Source organism: Hoplias malabaricus, chromosome 9 (assembly GCF_029633855.1).
Source record: "Hoplias malabaricus isolate fHopMal1 chromosome 9, fHopMal1.hap1, whole genome shotgun sequence".
Lineage (NCBI taxonomy): Eukaryota > Metazoa > Chordata > Actinopteri > Characiformes > Erythrinidae > Hoplias > Hoplias malabaricus.
The window spans coordinates 25275147-25298468 of NC_089808.1; the positions used below are offsets into that span (position 1 = coordinate 25275147).

General features: G+C 40.6%; 2 protein-coding genes across 3 annotated transcripts in view; one reads left to right on the plus strand and one right to left on the minus strand.

The window, feature by feature from the left end:
- Positions 1 to 11564, minus strand: part of kcnt2a (potassium channel, subfamily T, member 2a) — a 29841-nt gene extending 18277 nt beyond the window's left edge. The window contains exons 1-10 of the mRNA XM_066680727.1: positions 11507 to 11564; positions 9859 to 10090; positions 8796 to 8875; positions 7457 to 7553; positions 6800 to 6848; positions 6523 to 6582; positions 5437 to 5511; positions 4878 to 4961; positions 4461 to 4555; positions 2 to 182 (exon numbers count right to left, since the gene is read on the minus strand). Of these exons, the coding sequence (XP_066536824.1) occupies positions 2 to 182; positions 4461 to 4555; positions 4878 to 4961; positions 5437 to 5511; positions 6523 to 6582; positions 6800 to 6848; positions 7457 to 7553; positions 8796 to 8875; positions 9859 to 9953 (816 nt within the window). The 5' untranslated portion in view covers positions 9954 to 10090; positions 11507 to 11564. The remainder of the gene's footprint in view (position 1; positions 183 to 4460; positions 4556 to 4877; positions 4962 to 5436; positions 5512 to 6522; positions 6583 to 6799; positions 6849 to 7456; positions 7554 to 8795; positions 8876 to 9858; positions 10091 to 11506) is intronic.
- LOC136706954 (complement factor H-related protein 5-like) lies at positions 11041 to 19778 on the plus strand. 2 transcript variants are annotated; one of them, XM_066680725.1, is made up of 12 exons: positions 11041 to 11159; positions 11956 to 12141; positions 13223 to 13402; positions 13773 to 13952; positions 14378 to 14404; positions 16920 to 16955; positions 17275 to 17436; positions 17553 to 17579; positions 17929 to 18090; positions 18175 to 18315; positions 18641 to 18657; positions 19526 to 19777. In XM_066680725.1, the coding sequence occupies exons 1-12, from the start codon at positions 11108 to 11110 to the stop codon at positions 19526 to 19528; spliced, it is 1173 nt and encodes a 390-aa protein (XP_066536822.1). In that variant the 5' UTR covers positions 11041 to 11107; the 3' UTR covers positions 19529 to 19777. The 2 variants fall into 2 exon arrangements, with proteins under 2 accessions (XP_066536822.1, XP_066536823.1); XM_066680726.1 differs by having other exon boundaries at positions 11047 to 11159; positions 11959 to 12141; positions 19526 to 19778.
- Positions 19779 to 23322: the final 3544 nt, after the last annotated feature.

Here is a 23322-nt window from a genome sequence, read left to right on the forward strand (position 1 = left end):
CCTGAACTGGAAGCACCAGCAGAACCACACAAATCATGATGACCACCAGCAGTTTGGATGGCCAGATCTTTGGATAAATGTCCCCGAAGCCCACAGTGGAGAAAGTGACGATGCAGAAGTAGGCGGAGTCAAAAAGGGTCAGCTGTAGTCCGGCTCGCTCCAGATGCTGAACCCCACACGTGCTGCAGTGGACAGAGCCCAAGACATTACACCCTCTGGACACTGTATTATAACAACCATCTATGATGTGGCTCATTTCTGTTTAGCGCCTCTATGGGATTCTAGTAGTATGTTAGCACTAAGCTAATGGAAATTCATGTAGTCTTTCTGAATTAAACTGAGACATTTAAAGTTTCCACGTATCTTTAATATATCTAACTTAAAACCCAATAACATTAAGCCACCTCCTTGATTCTACACTTGTTGTACACTCTCGGTTGCTCTACACACTTTGTTAGCCCTCTTCCCTGCGTTCTTCAGTGCTCAGGACCCCCACAGAGCAGGTGTGATGTGGTGGTGGAGCATTCTCAGCGCTGCAGTGACACTGACGTGGTGGTGGTGTGTTAGTGTGTGTTGTGCTGGTGTGAGTGGATCAGACACAGTTTTTAAATCCCTGTTTCACTGCTGGACTGAGAATAGTCCACCGACGAAAAATATCCAGCCAACAGCGTCCTGTGTCACTGATGAAGGAGTAGAGGACGACCGACACACACTGTGCAGCGACAGATGAGCTACTGTCTCTGACTTTACATCTACAAGGTGGACCAACGAGGGAGGAGTGTCTCACAGAGTGGACAGAGAGTGGACACAGGGTTTAAAAACTCCAGCAGCACTGCTGTGTCTGATCCACTCGCACCAGCACAACACACACTAACACACCACCACCATGTCAGTGTCACTGCAGCACTGAGAATGATCCACCACCATATCACACCTGCCCTGTGGGGGTCCTGAGTACTGAAAAGAACTTGGGGGAAAAGGGGGCTAACAAAGTATGCAAAGCCACAGATGGACTCCAGTTTTTGCCTGGGCTGAAAAACAGTGTTGATATTATCCTATTGTCTGGTCTCAGTGTGTTTAATTGATTTTTAGGTAATGATTAAGTGGTTTTGGGGGGTTGGGGTTGCAGGGTGGAGATGTCCGGTGTGGCTTCATGAGCTCATGCTAATGGATCTGAGAACCGAGGAAATGAAGGAGATAATTGTGTCTTTGCCTCTAAAACCAGGAAGATCCACATTAGCGCTGGCATTAATGGCAGCATCTTGACCACTCAGAGATTAACAGGAGGGTTAAAGATGCAATCACTCACTTTCATCACCAGAAAATAGCAAATAAGTGATTATTAATTTATTCATAATGTTTTCTTTAAAGTGCAACTCACCTAAGAGTGGGTCCCCCACGTGACTGGGGGTTGGGGGTGGGTGTTACCTTCACTGGAACAAATACAGTACCTTTAATGAGGAAACATAACAGTACTGGAGATTTTAAAGTTTTGTTGATTTCATTCGCCCCGTTTCATCTCCAGGACTTTTATTGTGTTCTTTTATTCTCCACAGTTGTATAATGAAAGATCACAGATATCCCCCTCTCCTTTTGGAGAAGAGAATGTAATGAACCTTTAGGGAGCGCAACTGGACTTTAACACCACTGCTGTACCTTTAAAGATACACTACACAAATACACTCTTTGTACATTTGGTGTCAATTATTTCCCTTTATCATACTTTTTTCTGATGGTGAAGTATTAAAAATGACAATTGCTGGGCTCTGTACCTGATCTCTAACATTGAGACCCAATGGCAAAACCCACAGGGCAAAACCCCATCTGTAAAAATCGTCTAAACCCACACTCACACGGACTTTTGGGCACAGTATTATCCCCAAGAACAGAACAAACCCATCTCAGTCTTCTGCAGCTTTTTCCTGCTGGAGCTCAGAACTAATGCAGTGCCCAATAAACTCTTCACTTTTCACACTGCTTAATTTTTAGGTTCTTTTCTGTTGAATAAAATGAGAATGTGATTTTTATTGTGACACACAGTCACCATAAAATGATAAAAGAGCAGGAGAGTGTGTAATTTAATACAACCGATCTAGCGTACAGGAGAAACTGAATTTTATACTGAATATACCAAATTATGAAGCGACTTTGTGTATGAGAAAGGGGCTAAAGTAATATTAATACATTATTCATTCATTCATTATCTGTAACCGCTTATCCAATTCAGGGTCGCGGTGGGTCCAGAGCCTACCTGAAATCATTGGGCGCAAGGCGGGAATACACCCTGGAGGCGGCGCCAGTCCTTCACAGGGCAACACAGACACACACACACACACATTCACTCACACACACCTACGGACACTTTTGAGTCGCCAATCCACCTGCAACGTGTTTTTGGACTGTGGGAGGAAACCCGAGAACCCGGAGGAAACCCACGCGGACACGGGGAGAACACACCAACTCCTCACAGACAGTCACCCCGGAGCAGGAATCAAACCCACAACCTCCAGGTCCCTGGAGCTGTGTGACTGCGACACTACCTGCTGCGCCACCGTGCCCCCCTAATACATTATTATTATTATTATACCCATAAAACACAGTGTTTTAGGATATAAACTCATCCCTGAATTCAGTCCCCTTTAATAGTTCACTATATAGTGAGCAATGTAGAGAATATTGAGTAGGGAACCATTTCAGACACAGCTAGAATATCTCTTATACATCCAGGAGGCCACTAGGTGTCAGTGTAACGATAATGATAATTTGTACTACACCATAATAATTCACACTATATACTATGTACTCATTTTAAAAGTGTGTTCAGAATGTTAGTACACAAAATAATAACATACTACACTATTTTCAAAGGCTGAAACTCAAATATCTCCCTCCACACTGTGTAGTGCACAGTGTAGGTTATAACAGTTTCTGTTCTAAGATAGTCCACTGTATGTCAGATAATAACATGTCATATTTGATATAAGCCTCACATCACTCTGTCTAACATTTAGTGCAGTGTCTGAGTGTAGTAGTGTTAGTTTTATAATCTGTGAACTGCACTATGTAGGGAGTAGAGCACTAATTGGGACAGAGCCATATTTTTCTAGACACGAGAAGCTCCTCCCTTTTCCATATACCATTGGATTGTGGGACAGTGTCCATTATTACTGTACTCAAAAATCCACAGGGTTTAAGTGTGTAACTTTCACACTTTTGACTACATTACACACTCAAACACTAAACTGAATTAAGTGCACAACTGGGACGCAGCTATTGACCCCCCTGCTCTGACTCTAAGCAGTTAAATATTACTGACAGGACATTTGTTCCTTGATGCTTGAACATTGCTGTGAGTGTTTAATGGCAGGTACTGATGCTGGATTATTATTAGCATCACTCCAGCTAGAGATAATGGATGGAGGGCGCACTTCCACTGCTCCACAGTCCAACGCTGAGGGTCCTTGTACCCCTCCAACCCAAGCTTGTCTTTGGGTAATGTTTCCACAGTGAGTTCAGCTTAACACAGTGGAATTCACTCAATATAAAAGGGGTGTGCATAAATGTTTGGACGTACACAGTGTTTTTATTAGGAAATAGCCTCACTGTAGTCGTATCAAACTCTCAATAAAAGCGGGAGGAATTCGTTTAGAGGAAGTTGATGTCATGCCTCAGATTCTTAATCCTGAATCAACACAGAAATTCGAGTCAAGCACATCATTATGGATCATTAGAGACACATAAAGTCCATACGAAGCCATCTGAGACGCTGTAATGGACACTAAACGGATCTGTCTGATGTCAGCGCTCACAAACAGGAAACTCTATTGCTTAATTTTGCTCAGAGGATGCAGCTGTATAAGGAAATGTAGTGTCAGATCTGTGCAAACACAAAGCTCCCAGTGTTCAACTGCTTTGCCTCTGTTTGATAATTAGGATAATTCAGTTAAAGGTGCAGTAGGTCATTTTTACCCTTGAGAAGTATCAGAAGGTAATCAACAAAATTAATGTTTATTATGTTCTTTTATTATATTTTTTCTATACTTCTCTTTTTAAAGTGAACCATATTATGTTCCAGAGCAGGTCTCCCACACTGAAGTTTGGTGGAGTGGGTGGAGTCATGATTACACTATGGTTAGTACTAGGTGCAGTTTTATAATAAGAAGAAAAATGATTGGAGAAAATGACTTGTTTGAGTGTGATTATTCGCAATAATCTTATCAGCTCACAAAGTGTCACTGATGCCAGACACACCAGCACCCCCTTGTGGAGCAGTCTTTACGTGTGTGCGAGTATGAGAGAAACAAAGCCTATCCTTGGGTGAGTGAATGGGTGAATATGGAAATATGTGTGTAAGTGAATGGGTGAGTGAGAAGGTTTGTGAGTATGTGACTATGTATTAGTGAGTATGAGAGTTTATGTGAGTGAGCGAGTGACTAAACGAGTCCATGAGGAGCACTCACAAGGTGAATATGAGGCAGAGCAGCGTGGAGATGAGGATCAGGACCTGGTTAGACATCGCCGACTGAGTCCGCTGGATCACACGATGAAAATCATTCTGAGGGTGAAAAACAGAGGATAATATTTATATATTTTTAATCTACTTATAAATTCTCAAATATTTACATATATAACATTGATAAAGAATGATCCGCTCCTGCTGGTGTGGGTTCATTATTGTTATTTTTTTTTCTTGAAATGACACAGAAAAGTGGTTGTGAGTAAATGAGCGTATTCCAAAGCATTATTTGTGTATAAATGTCACATTATGGTTTTAAACTAAGTAAAACTATTGCAAATTTATTTCAGGTGATGGTATACAGTATCATACAAAATCGCCACACATATTATTAACATGACCAGTCCCTCACTGCACTCACAATCATGTTTTCCAGTGTGTGCTTGGCCAGCCAACAGTTCAGAAACACAGGGATGAACAGATTCCGGAGAGGAGAGTAGAAAACCTAAAGGAGTGGAGAACAAAGGGTCAGTAAAAAGCCCATTGAACACTAAATATTTAAATATGAATTAACTGTAAAGTGGGGGTCACTCTGTTTTGAAGGAGAAATGAAGAACAAATCAACACGAAAGAATTATTACTCAGTAAATTGGGTCTAGTGATGCCCCTGCTTTGCACGCTTTTATAAATCAGAGACTAATTTACAGAAACCAAAACTACAGAGTTCAAACGTCTTAGCCCCTTAACATTAGCATCAGGAACAAAAATATCAGCATGGTGCAGTGGTGCCAGCTCAATCCCGGGTGATGCCACAGCAATCCATATGTGGGAGTCCAAGGGAGGACAACTGGCCTCAGGCGACCTTCTCTCAGCAAAAAAGCCCAGTTTGTTGGCTAATATAGCAGATCTAGGCAGTTGCCACTCTGGTTCAAAGCTCCTGGAGCAGGCATCTGGGGGATGGAACTGGATATTTGACTCACCGTGATGAGAAAGGGCACTGTGTTGATGATCTCCAGGATGAACGTAATCCGAAGTATCTGCTCCCATATGTTCCCCTTGAACAGAAATCCACGCATCATTAAGTTAAAGGTGCAGCAGGTGATTTTATTTTTCATCTTCATACAGAAATGAAGAGCATATTTATAAATAGTCATTAGCACTGTCTGTGTTGTTGTTGTTCACTAGTTTAACCACTGGATGTCGCCTTTAGTAATCCATCCATCCATTATCTGTAACCGCCTATCCAATTTAGGGTCGCGGGGTGTCCAGAGCCCACCTGGAATCATCGGGCGCAAGGCGGGAATACACCCTGGAGGGGACGCCAGTCCTTCACAGGGCAACACAGACACACACACATTCACTCACACACTCACACCTACGGACACTTTCGACTCGCCAATCCACCTGCAACGTGTGTTTTTGGACTACCTGCTGCGCCACCGTGCCGCCCTGCCTTTAGTAATGCACTAGTTATTCGAGATGCATGACCTCTGGTGGCAAGGTAGGTGAATTACAGTAACACAGATTCACTCCAGTGAATAGCATAGTGTACCTTTAAATTGGCTATAATGATAATAATAAGAAGAAATGTTAATAACATCTTATGTATCTTATGTATTATGTAATATTTTTGTTCTTACTCAAGGAAAAGCAGAGGGATGTTACTTAGATTCAAATATCATTACATCACATATATATAAAATACAGCTCAGCAGCAAAACAATAGCAACTGTGCTTAAACCAGAGCCACATTTAAAGGTGCAATCAGTCATATTTCCCAACAAATATCAGCAAGAAATGTTTATTAAATTGATTATATATAATTTTACATTGTTTTCTTTAAAGTGCAGCTCATATGAGATGAAGAATCAAACTGATTTCTCTTCCTTGAATGGAGTAGTTTATGCTCCACAGAGAGGGTCACCCACATGGGGGCGGCCATGTGTTAAATAGTTTAGTACATAATCACTGATACATCTGGTTGTTCTCTGTGGGTGGGTTAGGTTAGAAAATACACAAACCCGTTTTCTGAGAAGGTGGTACACAACCATACAACAAGCTCATACCTTGTACATTAGGTAAGTAAACAAGAGGGTCTCGGACAGACACAGGGTGGCCACAGACACCTGGAAACACAGACAAATTACAGCTGCTTATTATTAATTATTATAAGTTGTTTGTTTTAAAAGATATTATATAAATATAATAATATTTTGTTCGGTCCATGTTCACAGTGAAGTGTGAATCTGGAGCCCACCAACACACACACTGAAACAAGACAGTCAGTTTTCTGTGCGCTGCCTGAAATATGGACCCTTTAAACATTAATGAGTCTGATTTTACCTGTAAAACCCACAGGGCAAAATTACGCTGCACCCAAATGACTGGAGCCCTGGCAGAAAGAGAGCTATGATTATGATCAAATGTATAATATTTAATTTAAATTAAATTTATTATCAGTGCTCACCAGTTTATCCCAAACAGTGTGTGGTTTTGGTCGGGACAGTCCTGGCTGCGCAAATTAAATCATAAAGAAAGACTCAAAAATGGAAATTCAAGTAAAAGAGATTACAGAATATTTACAAAACAGATTATACAAAATTACATATTCCAATATTCTACTTTCACCCACTGGCCACTTTATCAGAAACAGCCCCCTTTTACTGAAACTCACTGGCCACTTTATAGGAAACACTAGCAGGGTTGGGAAGGGAAGAGTTTCTGATAAAGAGGTCGGTGTGGTTACTGTGGCTACTCTGTGGTTTTCAGGGGCCTAAACAAAGTGCTTTTTTATTGATGGTGGTAGCACTTGGAGCTGGTGGGTTTCTCATTTGCACAAAAGGAAACAATGGGTCCATTAGTGTCACTCAGATCCTGACAAGAACCTTGTCTCCTAGTCCCTCTGAAACTTAGACTAAAAGGCAGTCCACTAACAGGAGACAACAAAAACAAGAAACAAAATGGACTCCCCGCTGTTTTGTTTATGTAACATTACCTTACCATGGTGTTTTTTGGGGGGGATCGTACAGAACTCGAAGCATGTACAAGGCACAGCTCAGTAGCTTCAAGGAGAAGTGGATGAAGCGTATTCGGAGACCTGAAAACAGAGAAAATATGAATCAAATCTTAAATCTCTAGAGGAAGGTGAGTCTGGGTTGAGTCTGGAGTCTCTGAGCTGTGAGTCTGAGTGGAGTCTGAAGTATCTGTGCTTTGAGTATGAGTGGAATCTGGAGTCTCTGAGCTGTGAGTGAGTGGAGTCTGGAGTCTCTGAGCTGTGAGTCTGGGTCGAGTCTGGAGTCTGGAGTCTCTGAGCTGTGAGTCTGGAGTTTCTGAGCTGTGAGTCTGAGTGGAGTCTGGAGTCTCTGAGCTGTGAGTCTGAGTGGAGTCTGGAGTCTCCGAGCTGTGAGTCTGAGTGGAGTCTGGAGTCTCTGGGCTGTGAGTCTGAGTGGAGTCTGGAGTCTCTGAGCTGTGAGTCTGAGTGGAGTCTGGAGTCTCTGGGCTGTGAGTCTGGGTTGAGTCTGGAGTCTCTGAGCTGTGAGTGGAGTCTGGAGTCTCTGGGCTGTGAGTCTGGGTTGAGTCTGGAATCTCTGAGCTTGAAGTCTGAGTGGAGTCGAGTCTCTGAGCTGTGAGTCTGAGTGGAGTCTGGAGTCTCTGGGCTGTGAGTCTGGAGTCTCTGAGCTGTGAGCGGAGTCTGGAGTCTCTGAGCTGTGAGTGGAGTCTGGAGTCTCTGAGCTGTGAGTCTGGGTCAAGTCTGGAATCTCTGAGCTTGAAGTCTGAGTGGAGTCGAGTCTCTGAGCTGTGAGTCTGAGTGGAGTCTGGAGTCTCTGGGCTGTGAGTCTGGGTTGAGTCTGGAGTCTCCGAGCTGTGAGTGGAGTCTGGAGTCTCTGGGCTGTGAGTCTGGGTTGAGTCTGGAGTCTCTGGGCTGTGAGTCTGGAGTCTCTGAGCTGTGAGTGGAGTCTGGAGTCTCTGAGCTGTGAGTCTGGGTCAAGTCTGGAATCTCTGAGCTTGAAGTCTGAGTGGAGTCGAGTCTCTGAGCTGTGTGTCTGAGTGGAGCCTGGAGTCTCTGGGCAGTGAGTCTGAGTGGAGTCTGGAGTCTCTGAGCTGTGAGTCTGAGTGGAGTCTGGAGTCTCTGTGCTTTGTGTCTCAGTGGAGTCTGGAGTCTCTGAGCTGTGAGTCTGATTAGAGCCTGGAGTCTCTGAGCAGTGAGTCTGAGTGGAGTCTGGAGTCTCTGAGCTGTGAGTCTGGGTCGAATCTGGAGTCTCTGAGCTGTGAGTCTGAGTCTGAAGACTCAGCTCTGGGTCTGGGTCGAGTTTTATAGTTCAGATGTAGTGGGACGTACTTGATCTTTGGTTCTGGATGAAGAAGAGCTTGAGTCTTTCTTTTAAAGTGTTCTCGTTGATGTAGAATTCAACCTGAACCCTGTGGGGAGATAAAGTTGAACAACAACGATGACTATTACATTACATTACAGCCCCTGATATTTTTTAGTCTGCTGACTTTCACAGAGATGTAAACAGATGAAAAGGAGTGTCATGTTCAGTGGCGTCCAGACTGAGAGCAACACGCCAGAGCAGTATATCTACATCATAAGTGTCAAGCACTGCTGTGTCTGATCCACTCGCACCAGCACAACACACACTAACACACCACCAACACGTCAGTGTCACTGCAGCGCTGAGAATGATCTATCCCATAACATTACTACCACCACCTTGTTTCTACACTCACTGTCCACTCTGGACACTCTGTAGTTCAACACTTACAGACTGTAGTCCATCTGTTGTGCTGCATACTTTATTGTCCCCCTTTTTCCCTGTTCTTCAGCGCTCAGGACCCCCACAGAGCAGGTGTGATGTGGTGGTGGATCATTCTCAGCGCTGCAGTGACACTGACGTGGTGGTGTGTTAGTGTGTGTTGTGCTGGTGTGAATGGATCAGACACAGCGGTGCTGCTGGAGTTTTTAAATCCCTCAGAGTCTGGACTGAGAACAGTCCACCGACCAAAAACATCCAGCCGACAGCATCCTGTGTCACTGATGAAGGACTGGAGGAGGACCGACACACACTCTGCAGCGACAGATGAGCTACTTTCTCTGACTTTACATCTACAAGGTGGACCAACGACGGAGGAGTGTCTCACAGAATGAACAGTGAGTGGACACAGGGTTTAAAAACTCCAGCAGCACTGCTGTGTCTGATCCACTCGCACCTGCTCTGTGGGGGTTAAAAGGGCCTTACAAAGTATGCAGAGCCACAGACTGACTACAGTCTGTAAGTGTAGAACTACAGAGTGACCAGAGTGGACAGTGGAGCTGAGAGAGTGGACAAGGAGATGGTATCTCTGTTAAAATAAACAATATCTATAAGTACTTACACATCCTCGGAAGATTCAAAAACTCTTACTTGTCATCATTGACCCAGGTCTGTTCTCCTTGCAGTAAATCCCTGAACCTGAACTTGGGGGGCAGCGGGGGCACTTCGTTTTCTCCATCCACCATGGTGTCCTCCGTCCGATCTGCTCCCTCTCTCTGTGGCTGGCCATAAAACCCTGGGCGTGCTCAGAAACAGACGAATCCTTACACTCTCCACTCCCTCGGGAGAGCCATCGTCAGCACTGTGGAGACGGAGCTACAGACTGGAGATGGGAGGAGGGAGAGGATTAGGAGGTGGATGAGGTGAAGGAAATGGAAGGATGTGGAGGTGATGGGAGGAGGTGAAGGAGATCAATGGAGGTGGAAGAGGTGAAGGAAATGGAAGGATGTGGAGGTGATGGGAGGAGGTGAAGGAGATCAATGGAGGTGGATAAGGTGAAGGTAATGGAAGGATGTGGAGGTGATAGGAGGAGGTGGATGAGGTGAAGGTAATGGAAGGATGTGGAGGTGATGGGAGAAAGTGAAGGAGATGGAAGAGATAAGAGGAGGTGGGACTCCTGGCCTCAGTCGGCTGAGACATCCCCAGGGATCAAAGCACTGACCCCTGGGCCACTCCGCGGCCTCCTTTTTGTGGTCCTGAGATTGATGTTGAAATATTAAACTTATTTCTAAATGTTTGTTACTTGTTTGGAGTGATTTTATAAGATTTATCCAGTGAATGTGTCAAGTGTCCAGTGGAGGATCCTGTTTCTTTTATAAAGAAATGATGCTTGAAAATATTCAAATCACTTTCCACTGTAAAAAAGATACTTTCACTGGATTAAATTAAATAAAAGAACACGTAAAACTATGAAAAACACAAAGAAATCAGTCGAATAATCCTCACAACAGCTTCAAAATGAAATCTACAAAATCTACAAGATATTCTCCAGAATTTATTTATTTACCTTTATTTAAGGTATTTAATTACTTCACACAAGGTTGTTTCACTGAGTAACAGCTCATCTTTTGCAGTCTGAATTCTGTCTGCTAAAGTCCTGCTGTTAGTGTTGTGCAATGGAGGACATGTCAGCATTCAGAAGATTACGAAACCCACACTGATGAAATCCTGTTAAGCTGCTGGTTTCTGGTAAGCAGAAGGTAAACAATGAGGTAAATAATTAACGTCTTATTTACAAAGCAGCTTGTTTTTGTAGAAATTAAATGTAGAATATTTCAGAGTCTGAGTTGAAGTCGAAGGTGAGCGCCGTGCTCTGAGGAGGAAAACCACTCGACGCAAAATGAGGCTCATTGTGCTCTCTCTCTGGGTCTGGCTGTGTCATGCAAACACAGGTATGAGTTTTACACCGTTAAATAATTATCATAAAAACATACGATTTCTCAACCCTTTTCTAGACGTTTTTGCTTTTAGATTTTATTCAGTGAGAAAGTGTCTTCTTCCTTTAGCAGATTATTAAATTAGCAAATTACACACATCACTTTTAAAAAAAGTTAGATTAGTTATCCTCCAGAGAGAGATACAGTTTAAAGTATAAAATATAACTGTAGGTACGAATGTGGGGTCAGTGTGGTGATGGTTGCGAATCAAAAAAGGCAAAGTCATCTGACAATTCTGACAGCAATCTGAGGAGTATTTCTACGAATATTCCTGTTTTTACTACGTTTTATGAAATTTTCACCTTTTCTAGAAACGGGGCTGTAACACTGGGGCTCTGGAAGTGGTGCAGCTTTAAGTTGTCCTTATTTTTGCCTTTACTTATAGTTTGCAATCCACAGCTTTCCAAAAAAAACTTGTATCTCCAAAACAGCAGCTTTAGAAGAGAAGGAAAAAAGCATTTTAAATTTCTAATAAAAGTCAATATAAAAAGATTTTATTCTGAGTAATTTTGGAGTGTTTCTATCGGTCCATTCACGTTTTTTTTCCCTTCCTGTGTTCAAATGATCTAGCAAACTAAACATCCACACACACGGAGATACTGGTATTTCTTTGGACAGTGATGATATATATCATTGTAGAACTGGGATGTTTATAAGATTATTATTATAATATAATTTCTGTGACACCGTTTCCCCTACATTTTTAAAAATGTTTTATACAGTTTTTAGTTTGAGTGTTTGTTTTCTGCAGCAGATGAACGCAGCTGCCAGAGTCCAGTGCTCGAACATGGTTTTCTAGTTCCTGAAAAAGAGCAGTACGACCACAAAGAGGAAGTTTCTTACAGCTGTAACACCGGATTTAAACCTGCTCTGGAGACCTGGTGGGGGAAGATAGCGTGTAACAACGGACAGTGGTCCCACACCCCACACTGTATCAGTGAGTTGAGAGTCACACAGAAACACCCTCTAAAGGAAATCATTTGGCTTCTTTAAGCACCACCCTTGGTGTGTGAACTTGAGCCTAAGGTCAACATGTGCAAAGCCAAGTGTCCACCAGAGGGGGGTAAAGGCCCCAGCTTTGTGTTGAGGGGCATTAGAACTGTCCATCGCTCCAGAGAACACAGTTCCACTGCTCCACAGTCCAGTGCCTGGGGGGCTTCACTCTGGTGGACACTTGGCATTGAGCAAGGTGACCGTAGGCTCATGTACAGATAACAAACAAGCATCTTCCAGATGTAAAAGTAATTTATAAAATATTTATTGTAATAGGAATAATAAATGAATGAAACCTTTATTGTCATTGTACATTTTACTTATGCAACGAAATTGGGTTACAGCCCCCCCTCCCCTTGGTGCAATTAAGAGAGAAAAAGGAGTTAAAACAAGGAAGAATTAAAAGAACATTATTTAAGGAAGCAGTTAACAGATTTAAGAGCATAGCATAAATGATTAACTTTGACTTATCCTATGTACACAATCCACAACTGCAGCATCGCTTATTGTACAATGTAATGTAATGTTTTAGCAGCATCACTTATTGCACTGAACCCGTTTAAACAAAACCAGACCTGTTTATACCTGAACTATTTGGTATTTGTTTAGCAAAGATATGGCCCTGTTGTAAAAACTGTCCCTCAAATGGTTTGTCCTTGTTTTAAATTGTCTGTAACGTCTGCCTGAGGCCAGCAGTTCAAACATCTGGTGTCCTGGGTGTGTACAGTCCTTGATAATAGTGTAAGCCCTCCTGAGGCAACAAGTGCTGTAGAGGTCCTCCAGGGAGGGGAGAGAGTGTCCAATGATTTTCTGTGCTGTATCATGCCATATATATATAATGTATATGTGTATCACTCCAGATGTGCCAGATGTAAATGATAAGCGTAGGTTTTTGTTTATTGACATAGATAGTAGTGACTGTATCACTCCAGATGTGCCAGATATAAATGTAGACAGAAGTCATTATATCAGTCCAGATGTGCTAGATGTAAATGATAACCTTTTGTGTTTGTTTATTGCTGTAGATATTACTGACTGTATCACTCCAGATGTGCCACATGCCAAGCCAGTGCCATCTCAGGTGTCATTCTCTGATAAAAGCAAAGTGGACTTTGTGTGTGATAAAGGCTTTGAGTTCAGAGACGCAGAGTCCCACAAGGTGGTGTGTGAGAGGGGGAAATGGACCAAGCTGCCCGTCTGTTCACGTGAGTGCACACCACTGTCCGACACAAACCTCTAATTTCATCAGTATATATTTATATTTCACAGTAAACATATGAAGTAGTTTTTATTTTTCACTTTTCTATAACGTGTTATTCACATGAGGTGAAGGATCAAACTGCTCTGTCGTTCCTTATGTGAAGCAGGTTAAGCGCCACAGAGCGGGTCACTCACACAGGGCAGCCTTGTTTTAAATAGGGTTTAGCACAGAGTCTCTGGTAAGGTGTGATGTTTGGTTTGTAACATGACAAAGAAGTACAGGAGAAAACATATGAATTCTGCTTTAAATTTTTATCATTTCAGAGCTTTGAGGTTTTACCTCCTTTTTTTGTTGTCCTTTGTTTGTTTTTGCAGAAAAGACGACTTCATGCCGAGCCCCGAACCATTCCCCAAACGTAATGATCAAGGGGCCGTACCGGGATGTTTTTGAAGAAGGTGAAACTATTGAGTACTTGTGTGAACAAAACTATGAGTTTGAGAGAAAGGGAACCAGAGAATGTGTGAAGGGCGGGTGGAGCCAAATGCCCAGTTGTGGTAAGACCACCAGAAATACTTTCCATCTTCACTCTGTGGGGATGACCAATAAAACCATCTCTTATTTTTAATATCACTCACTCATTCATTCAGATCCCTGGAAACGCCCCTTCACATGGACATATGTGCGGGAGCTAAAAGAGGTGTTTAATCAGGTGTTTAGAGCTGGGGTTTATAGAGCGCTCTCTGAAGCCTGGTCCAGTACGTGAGGGAGTAACTGCTTTGGAGCTGAGGCAAGGCTGCAGCCTTCTACAAACATCAGTGTGTTGGCTGTGCTTGTGTCTGTGGCATTCTGGTGAACAATGGGAAACTAAGGCGTCTTAGGGCGTCTAAGAGACAGCACTTTGTTTCTTTAAATCACGATATGAAACTGATTCAATTCAAATGTGTTGAAACTTTCTGCTAAACACAGTTTTTTTTTTCAGTTCCATCTAAGAAACCAGCGCCAGACGGTGAGTTACACTCTGATAACAACCTAGACTCTATACAACTGTTTAAAAACGGAATAAAATCTGAATAACGGAACAAAAGCTGAACTTGTAACAGAACTTAACGCACAATTTCCATTGCTGTTCGTCATGAAATTTCATTGCAGTTAAAACTGCGACTGAAGATTTCAAATAATTTAAAAAATACAGGCTCGATGGTGAGCACGTTCTCCTCTCAGTGCTGGGATCTTGGGTTCAAGTCCCATCTGGGTGGAGTTTCTGTGTTCTCCATGTGTCTGCGTGGGTTTTTCCTCCCACAGTCCAAACACATGGAAGTTAGGTGAATTGGCTTCTCTCTAATAACTGTCCTGGTGTGTGTGTGTGTGTGTGTGTGTGTGTGTGTGTGTGTGTGTGTGTGTGTGTGTGTAAGAGTTGAATGTTGATTATAAAGTGTCTTTGGGTTTCTAGAAAAGCGCTATAGAAGTGTGATGTTAAGTAAAAAAAATGTCAAAAAGACAATTAACAGAAATGTAGATGCAAGGTTTTTAACAGCAGCAACAAAATATTTATTACATTCAGAAAATTATGGAATTCGCCACACTTTCTTATGTAACATTATACATATGTTATTATAAGCTTTAGTTTGTTAATCTTCATTCATTCGTTCATTCATTCATTTATTGTCCGTAACCCTTATCCAGTTCAGGGTGGCGGCCTACCTGGAATCACTGGGCGCAAGGTGGGAACAAACCCTGGAGGGGGCACCAGTCCTTCACAGGGCGACACACATTCACACATTCACTCACACACTCACACTTACGGACACTTTTGAGTCGCCAATCCACCTACCAACGTGTGTTTTTGAAGCATAGGAGGTAACCGCAGCACCCAGAGGAAACCCACACAGACAGAGGGAGAACACACCTATGGAGTCAAAATAGGGTCAAAAAGATTTTGAGTTTGTAAAACAATACTCACAAATGTAACTGCGTTTGAGCAACTGCACACACGTAAAACTAAAATCCACAAATGTATTGGAATGCACAAATTTAAAACAAAAACAACAACAATAACTTAAAATCACAAATGTGTAAAAAATAAAGATTTGCGTTTGTAAATCAAATGTCGTGAATGTGTGAATCAGTACCTTCTCAAACGGCTTAAAATGTGCAAGAGCACAAATTTTTAAGATTCCAAATGTGACAGTGGGAGTTTTTGAATGAGGTGGAAAAAATCCTCACATTCGCCTTCTCTGGTGCGTGTGCAAACCTCTTTTTGCAGTTGCGGATTTAAGACCCTGTTTTGATGGCCAATTGATGGACCAATAGGAAAGCTTTAGCTGGACCAGAACACTGATTTGTTGCTGTCAACCGTAGCGCTTTTCCACCAAAAGAACTCAGGTTCTTGAACCGGTTCTGTTCCTGATTCTTGGAACCTTGGTTCTTTCCGGTGAACCACAACGTTTCTAATTGTTTAGAGGGGGACCTGGAATACGTCATGAGCAGGGGAATGCTGTGGCCGAGTTCAGAGCCATCCTGCTGACCTTGTGAACAGCAGAGAAACTTAACCAAGAGCTCAGAGCTTCAAATACAGGTTATCGCCCAGTGGAGCTTGACAAGATCATTTTTTGTGGAAAAGCACTATGGCTGACAGCAACAAATCAATGTTCTGATTGGTTAAACAAACCTCGCGATATGATTGGTCCAGCTAAAGCTTTCCTATTGGTCCATCAATTGGCCGTCAAAACAGGGTCTTAAATCCGCAACTGCAAAAAGAGATTTGCACACACAGCAGAGAAGGCGAATGTGTGGATTTTTTCCACTTCATTCAAAAACTCCCACTGTCACATTTGGAACCTTAAAAAGGTTTGCTCTTGCACATTTTAAGTCGTTTGAGAAGGTACTGATTCACACATTCACGACATTTGATTTACAAACGCAAATCTTTTTATTACTCATTTGTGATTTTAAGTTATTATTATTGTTGATGTTTCTTTTAATTTGTGCATTCCAATACATTTGTGGATTTTAGTTTTACGTGTGTGCAGTTGCTCAAAGGCAGTTCCAAAGTCAGTTACATTTGTGAGTATTTTTTTACAAACTCAAAATCTTATTGACCCTTTTTTGACTCCATACACACCACACTCCTCACAGGCAGTCACTCGGAGTGGGACTCGAACCCACAACCTCCAGGTCCCTGGAGCTGTGACAGAGACACCACCTGCTGCGACACCGTGCCTCCCTAATTTGTTATTCTGAATAGATTTAGATTTCGGGTGATTTTATATCTACAGTATAAATATATTGTATGTTTGTGCCCTGTGAAAGACTGGCGCCCACTCCAGTGTGATCCCACCTTGCGCTCAGTGATATTCCAGGTAGGCTCCGGACTCAACACCGCCCTGAACTGGATAAGGGTTACAGACAATGAATGAATGAATGAATGAATGAGTATTTTCTGAAATAGACAAGAGTCCTGTCAAAAAAATTAAACCTTAAACATTAAATCTCTCTTAAATTATTTTGTTTGGAATTTTCAGGAGGGTCTGATGAAGTGAAACCTGTCTTCACTAAAGGTAATAATTACTCAAACACTGTTATATTCACTGTAAAGATAATGACAGGTGAAATCGTCTTAAAGCTAGTCACGTTATTCAACTATTAAACAATTAAAACATTTCTTCTTTTGAGATCTTTGTACAAATATTATATTATTTTAAACATGTAATAAACAATGGACTAATACAAATGTCTCTAAAATGTCATTTCTGGACAAACTTTAACTATAAGTTTCATGTTGTTTTCCTCTCTCTGTGATAGATATTATTTATCAATCATTCAAACTTTACTGGTGTATTTTTACTGAAAGAGAAATGACACATCTTTTATTTTTAGTGAGAGATTGTGGCGCTCACCCCACGGTTGATCACGGGCGAGTTGAAGAGGTGGAGGGTGGATGGTCTCTGAGAGTTAAATGTGATCCAGATTATAAACTCGTTGGGTCAGAACAAGTGATGTGTGTTGGCAGACAGTGGTCAATTCGCCCGACCTGCGTAGGTCAGTGTCACTGTGGGTCCAAAAAAACACCAAAACCTGATAAAACTATTGTAAAAAATGCAAAACATGTAAAAAAATGTGAAACTTTCTGTTAAATGCTGTGTTTTAATTTTCAGCTGAATCTTTGAGGCCAGCGGAGCCCAGTGAGTTATATTCAACTAAAACCTCGTATCTACAAAATACTATATTTACAAGAGTAAATTTACCAAAATTTTATTTGATTGATGTTTTCTCCTGAATGGCCAACGTTATAAAAAAATAATCCTGTTCCTAATGTGAATGATTCTGTTCTTTTCTCACTAACCCATTATTTCCAGGTGTTAGATCCATTTTTTTACTGTAAACGGCAAATATTTTATGAAAATAAGTATTTTTTAGATGTTATCTCCCAAAACTCTCAAGACTAAGTACTAAGTAAATATTTCACGATTAAATGTTGAGTCATTTTTTTAAAGAAATAATGTAAATATATTTTCTGCCTTTTATTTTCAGGCCGTGGCTGCGATGTTTACCCCACTGTTAAAAATGGAGTTTTCTTTGAGCTGGAGCCTCGAAAATCAATACGATTTGAGTGTGCAACGCTTTATAAACGTCTGGGACCAGAACGTGTGAGGTGTGTAAATGGACAGTGGTCGGTGCTGCCGGTCTGTAAAGGTCAGTGTTGACTCCAAGTGTAAATTTAATTGTGAAGTGTGGAAATTTGTGGATGGTTTATTGATGCCTTTAATATTTCCCCAGCTCCGTGTAAACTGGACCTCACACGGCTTTATTATCGTCAAACATCTGAGTACATGGAACATGGAGAAAAGAATTTTAAATGCTCTCTTTTTAATACAGTAGCCGTCCATTGTGATGACGGGAAAGCGTACTATAGAGGATGTAAGTTTACCCCTCTCTCACCTGCACAAATCCCCTCAGAGGAAACTGAATCTTTTATAAAAGCTGCAATAAAAGCAATTATTTAAAGGACAGATACACACTTTCTTCACCCAAGAAGTAGCAAACAGTATTTATACAAAGTAATTTATTATTTTTACATTTATTCTTTGTGTAACTCTATTTCTGTATTCCCTGATCTAACCAGTTTCCTTTGATAAAAAGGAATCTGCAAAAATGATTAATTTCACCTGTAATGAGTGTGACATGAGAGATTTTCTAAAGTTTAAAATACTCTTTTTGTTTTTTGTTTTGTTTTGTTTTTCAGGTGATTGGAACGAGTGGGTGAGTATCAAAAGCACAATATCTCAATTTTTCAAACGTGATAAAATGATAAGAACAGAGCTGCTGTGTAGGGTTTGAGCAGGTAGCGCAGGTGCTACTCACTGTTGTAGCACAAATTAAATTAGATTTACTGATACTATATGAAACTTGGAGCAGGAGTTATTTTGGGTGATTTTATTTTAATGTTTAGTATCAATTTCCCCAACAATAATTCAGAATTCATTATCAGTGCTATTAGAACAGCAGGATCTGGAGCATGGATCTAGTCACATATATATTGGGCTGACTTTTTATTTTATAATGGCAAAACAAACAAACCAAAAAACAACATCAATGAAATCGTATCTGACTTTACAGTCCATATTCAGTCAGTTCTTTTCACCACCAAACAGCAGCAATCATTAATGAAACTGATTACATTTTTATTCCATAAACTGCAGGTCATTTGAGATGATGAATAAAACATCTGTACAGTCCCTGAATGAACCACTTTGTGCTTCAGAACGTGTGGACAGACATGATTAATAAATCTCTGACACATCCATGCGACTAGGTGTCAGTATAGCAGCTGTTTCAGAACACGGAGTAGAATCACAGGGCCAATGACTGACTGCTCCTTGAAGCACTACTATATCCATGGCGATGTAAACAGCCCCATGGAAACAGGCTGTTTTTTTGTGTGCTTGTTTTAAAAATTCTTTGAGCATTCTTTTAAATATCTTTGAGCAGGTGTAACACAATGTTGTGCAGCTCTGAGCAGTGTTGCTGTACATGTTATAAGTGTACTGTACCTTTGATTTACATTGAATGATTATGCTAATGTATGCAAATACAGCACTTAATTTATTGTTTGTCTTGATTTTTACAGTGATACTTCCGCAATTACAGCTGGCACTGACATACATACATCTGCAGAACATCTGGAACCTATTAATGTCACACAAATATCTTATTCTCACAATATGTTTGAAATACAAGTTGAAATAATTACCTATTTTCTCAGTATGTCAACATACTATGTCCAACAAACAAAGACATTGTATTTCATAATACTGTAAATTAAAAGCAAATCTTGAATAAATAAATAAACAAACATGGAAAATGTTGGTGTTTACTACAGGTCTAGGCAGTTTTATTTTGTTTATATTTTCTAAATGAAACATATTGTGGCCATTTTGTTCATAAAACACAATTATTTTTGTTCAAATCAAATAATTACTAAACACTGAAAATATAGACACATTGTATTTATTATATTTATAATTACAAAACTCCAGAATGTAATTTAAATTATTTAATCTGAATATTTATTCTGAAAAAGTATATATTAAAGTAAATATTACCCACTTATGGAGCATTAAAAAAGCAACACCCTCATCTTTTTGTATGATTTTCAATGCCTTTGTCATTTTTCTGCCATGAGCAAAGAGAGAGGTCTTTTTTTTTAAATCATTTACTGACACTAGAGCTTCATAAACACATTAGACTGGTTTTCAGAGTGCAAACAGACTGGAGAGCTAGACAATGATGAGGAACCATTTTCTGAATTTTAAATAGGCTTTTATGTTTTCTGACATGGATTTACATATGTCATGTATTTTTGAAATCTTGATAACACAATATGACTGTGTCCATTTTTTAAATAATGTAAATATTATAATATAATCAGTAATTTTGCCGTTAGTAGTCTAATGAATAGTGACAACCCTAAAATAAATCTGCCATCCAGTGATATCAGCAGCATCCTTGTAGTGGAGATGAACAGGTTATTAATTTTAAAAGATATTTAAAAGATATTATACTTTTTGGGGACTTAATATGCAGAAGTTATCTTAATATGCAGAAAGACCTTTCTCCACTCTCAGTCTCTTTTCTCAGCCACACAACCCAGATGGGAATGTGAGATAAACATCCAGAGCAGAGTCGTAAAACCTCACTCCAGGGCGGTTTATGACCCAAGGTCCCAGGGTCAAGAGAGGAATATTTGGGATACACTCCCGAGGATCAGTTTATGCTCTGTGTAAAACTGCTTAATTAAGAACTTCTCAAACTATAGAATTAAACCTTAATTCCCATTGGTTTAAAATGGTTTGAAGGGACACGTGTACAACTGTGTGAAATTAATTCCATTTGGACAATCAAAATGGGTGGAATTAATTTACATGTGTTTAAAATCACCTTTTTATATGAACTTATGTAGGAACCAACGTAGCCATATACTCTGTGAGTTATTTGGTTAAGAATTATGTAAAACATGGTTAGTCTGAATGATATTACTTTGTGTTAACATCTAATCTCTTATATTGCAAAAATATTATCCCAGAATTCTGGGATAGTCATTCAACAGGTGTCACATCCTGGCCTATCCTGTTTGTTTTCCCCCGCCATGTGGTTCTGTCTGTCTGTCTCCATCTCCGCACATGGCTTTGTTTTGTTGTCGTTCACGCCCCGCCTTTGTTCCGCCTTTGTTCCGCCTTCTTGTTCGTCACTCTCGTTATCCGTTTCAGGTGTTTCTTGTTTGTTGTGTTATTTAAGTCCCCTTCCCTCACTTCCTGTTGTCGTTCATTGTTCCTTGTTTCGTTAGCGTTGGTCTTCGTATGGTTTGCTATGTTAGTTGTTCTTCGTGATGTTCGCTTTGTTCTTTGTATTCTTCTTCGTGTTGTTTGCCTCGTTTCTCGTGCTCGTTTCATGCCCGCTTCATGCCCCCTAGTCTGTTAATGTTTGTCTCGTTTATCTCTTGTAAATAAAGTCTGTGTTATTAGCATTTGCGTCCGCCCTCCGTCAGTCCGCACCCCACGCCCCTAACAACAGGGATCGTCTTCAAGTCTTTGTCTTGTCAAGTGTCATAAATTTTATGTGATGTCACTATCAAGGTACAGGAAACAACCAATCAGGAGCAAGAGATGCTCCAATCCTCAACCCCTGAGGACCAATCAGGTATTCAAGGCGGGTTTTCTAAATTCTGGTTAAAAACGCTCACTTCACTTCACTTCACACTCTTTTTCACACCTTTGGAAATGACCCAGGCGTAAGAGAGAAATGACTCTGGCTTTCTCCTGCTTCCAGCAGACAATACTCCTCAGATAGGGTAGTCAGCTGAGGGAGAGCCCTGGCTCTCTCTTTAAAGGCGTCTTCTCTTAAACAGTCTTGGGCCCCTCAAGCGTGGTCCAGATAGAACAGAAGTTCTATTTTAATTTTATCTCTAGAAGAAAGCTATAGTTAAAAGGACTGTAGTTTATTCCAGAAAAAATTCAATGCCACACCCAGAGCATTGAAGGAGACCTCAGACCTCTGATCCTCAAAGTGATGACAAAAGCTTCAGGATCAGCGACGGAGCACCCTCAGAATGACCTCCTGAGCAAAGGCCCAGGAGAGACCTGCATGGACGTGTCTCTCACCAGGAAGCAGATCAGCGATGACGGAGAATTCCCACAGAGACCTTCAGGACGCCACCAGCTCTGACGGAGTGGTCGCCGTGTCTCCGGCCAAGAGGGAGGAGAGGAATGCCAACGGCTGCAGTGCTCCAGAAAGCCCTGCACCGGAAAGCACCGCGCATCAGTGACATACTCCCAGCTATCTTCATTTCACCTCCAGGGATACGTAAGGTCACATGGTTTCATTTCTTTCATAACATAGGGGTGGTGCTAAATGCTTTGCTGGATAAACTATAGACTTTTTAGAATTTAGGGTAATTATCATAGAGAAATTCCCTCATATATTAATCTCCCTGCGTCCTTGTGTATCGCTGTAATCCATTTCATTATTTGAACGTATAATCAATATTCATTATTTGATATTACAATTAATAAACCAATGGTGATGGGATGTGATAAAACCAATCCTTGGTTATTTGTTTGTGTGCACTTTTCTTTTATGGAATTATTACTTTTAGTTCAGATTCAATTTCGGAGCCAAGAACCTACAGTGGGTCAAAGAGCATAATTCATTAATAATAATTATTTATAGCTAATTCTGCTGTATGTACATGTCCAAGCTAAATTTGGACAGGTAAAGACACTACATATTATTTAATGGCTCCCAAACATGGAGCTTAATAAAATGAAATAAATAATTAATTATTAATCAAATAATAATTAATTATCATTGATTCGGCTATGTAGTATTTATGCTGCCGCAACGTGGGTTATAATTATTTTACTACATCCTCCACCCCTGAGGAAGAAAGACTGAAGTTAATTTGTCAAGAGACATACACTAATGCACACAACTTCCCTTCTAGTTGTTGAGGTGAAGCTGTAGGTGGTCATTCATCTTCGTGGTTGCAGTTGAAATGATGACAGCTGCTGTTTTACAAATAATTAATTACATTCATTTTAATAACTTCTTCTAATATTACTATTATAAAAAATATTAACAATCTATTCTTCTGATAAAACTTGTGTAAAATCTTCAAAATCAAAGGCTGTTTAAAATACAGAGACAGCCAAAGTGAATGTATATTTAGTACAAAAATACTATAATGAACATGAACGTGATACAAAAAATTCTATATATAATTTATTTAGTCCAAAAGTGTTTTGGATTTAGGAAACAAATGTAATATGAAAAGGTCCTGTAACATTTGCACAAACCAATTGGTAATATTTTATGAGGTTAAAAATCTAAATAAACAGTTAAAATGTGTATTTGTTATGAATATTTTCA

Excerpts from the sequence above, each read along its gene's own strand:
- LOC136706954 (XM_066680725.1), top strand. The coding sequence starts at position 11,108 with ATGAGGCTCATTGTGCTCTCTCTCTGGGTCTGGCTGTGTCATGCAAAC. Across the intron at positions 16,956-17,274 it reads GAAACCTGTCTTCACTAAAG|TGAGAGATTGTGGCGCTCAC; the intron begins GTAATAATTACT and ends TTTTATTTTTAG. Across the intron at positions 18,091-18,174 it reads GGTGCTGCCGGTCTGTAAAG|CTCCGTGTAAACTGGACCTC; the intron begins GTCAGTGTTGAC and ends ATATTTCCCCAG.